At 66.4% G+C, this 530-nt stretch overlaps 1 protein-coding gene across 1 annotated transcript in view; it reads right to left on the bottom strand.

Annotated features, from left to right (window-relative positions):
- PKD1L1 (polycystic kidney disease 1 like 1) overlaps window positions 1–530 on the bottom strand; it is a 61,575-nt gene that overhangs the window by 23,489 nt on the left and 37,556 nt on the right. The window contains exons 32-33 of the mRNA XM_014530526.1: window positions 502–529; window positions 5–69 (exon numbers count right to left, since the gene is read on the bottom strand). Coding sequence (XP_014386012.1) covers window positions 5–69; window positions 502–529 — 93 coding nt within the window. The remainder of the gene's footprint in view (window positions 1–4; window positions 70–501; window position 530) is intronic.

Raw genomic sequence — 530 nt, 5'->3', positions numbered from 1 at the left:
CGGCCGGCTGTGCACCGAGGCCCACACGTGGAGGTCCTCCAGCTGCTCCGTGAACCTGGAGAACAGGAGCTGAAACGAAACACAAGACCTCACTGCCCCGGGCGCTGCACCAACAGCACGGATGCAGCGGCGATCTGATGGCAGCGGCTCAGCTTCTGGGGCCCCAGCCTGTGCACAGCCCCTCAGCCCCCGGGACCTGCTCTATGCTCTCGGCACACTGGGCGTGCTGGCCCCCTCCACTGGGCCTGAGCTCTGGGACCCTGTCCCCCGCCTCGCCTGTGTCTCCCTCAAGTGTCTTCACGCTCGTCTCTAGAGCCTCCATTTACAGACCTCACCGCGCACACCGGTTGCGTCTCTCCTTGCTGGTCCCCGTAGACTCTGAACCCCTCACACTCGGCCCCTCCCAGCGCAGCTAAACGCACAGGGAAAGGCCAGCTCTCCACACCTCCCGCACTGTGTCCGCCGTGGCTGGGGGCCACCTGGGGACACGATGGCACCTACCTTCCGGAAGCCAAGGCCCCCGCGCAGAC

Source organism: Myotis brandtii, unplaced genomic scaffold (genome assembly GCF_000412655.1).
Source record: "Myotis brandtii unplaced genomic scaffold, ASM41265v1 scaffold743, whole genome shotgun sequence".
Taxonomy (NCBI): domain Eukaryota; kingdom Metazoa; phylum Chordata; class Mammalia; order Chiroptera; family Vespertilionidae; genus Myotis; species Myotis brandtii.
The sequence above is the reverse complement of the archived record's forward strand: the minus strand, read 5'-3'. Positions and strand labels throughout refer to the sequence as shown.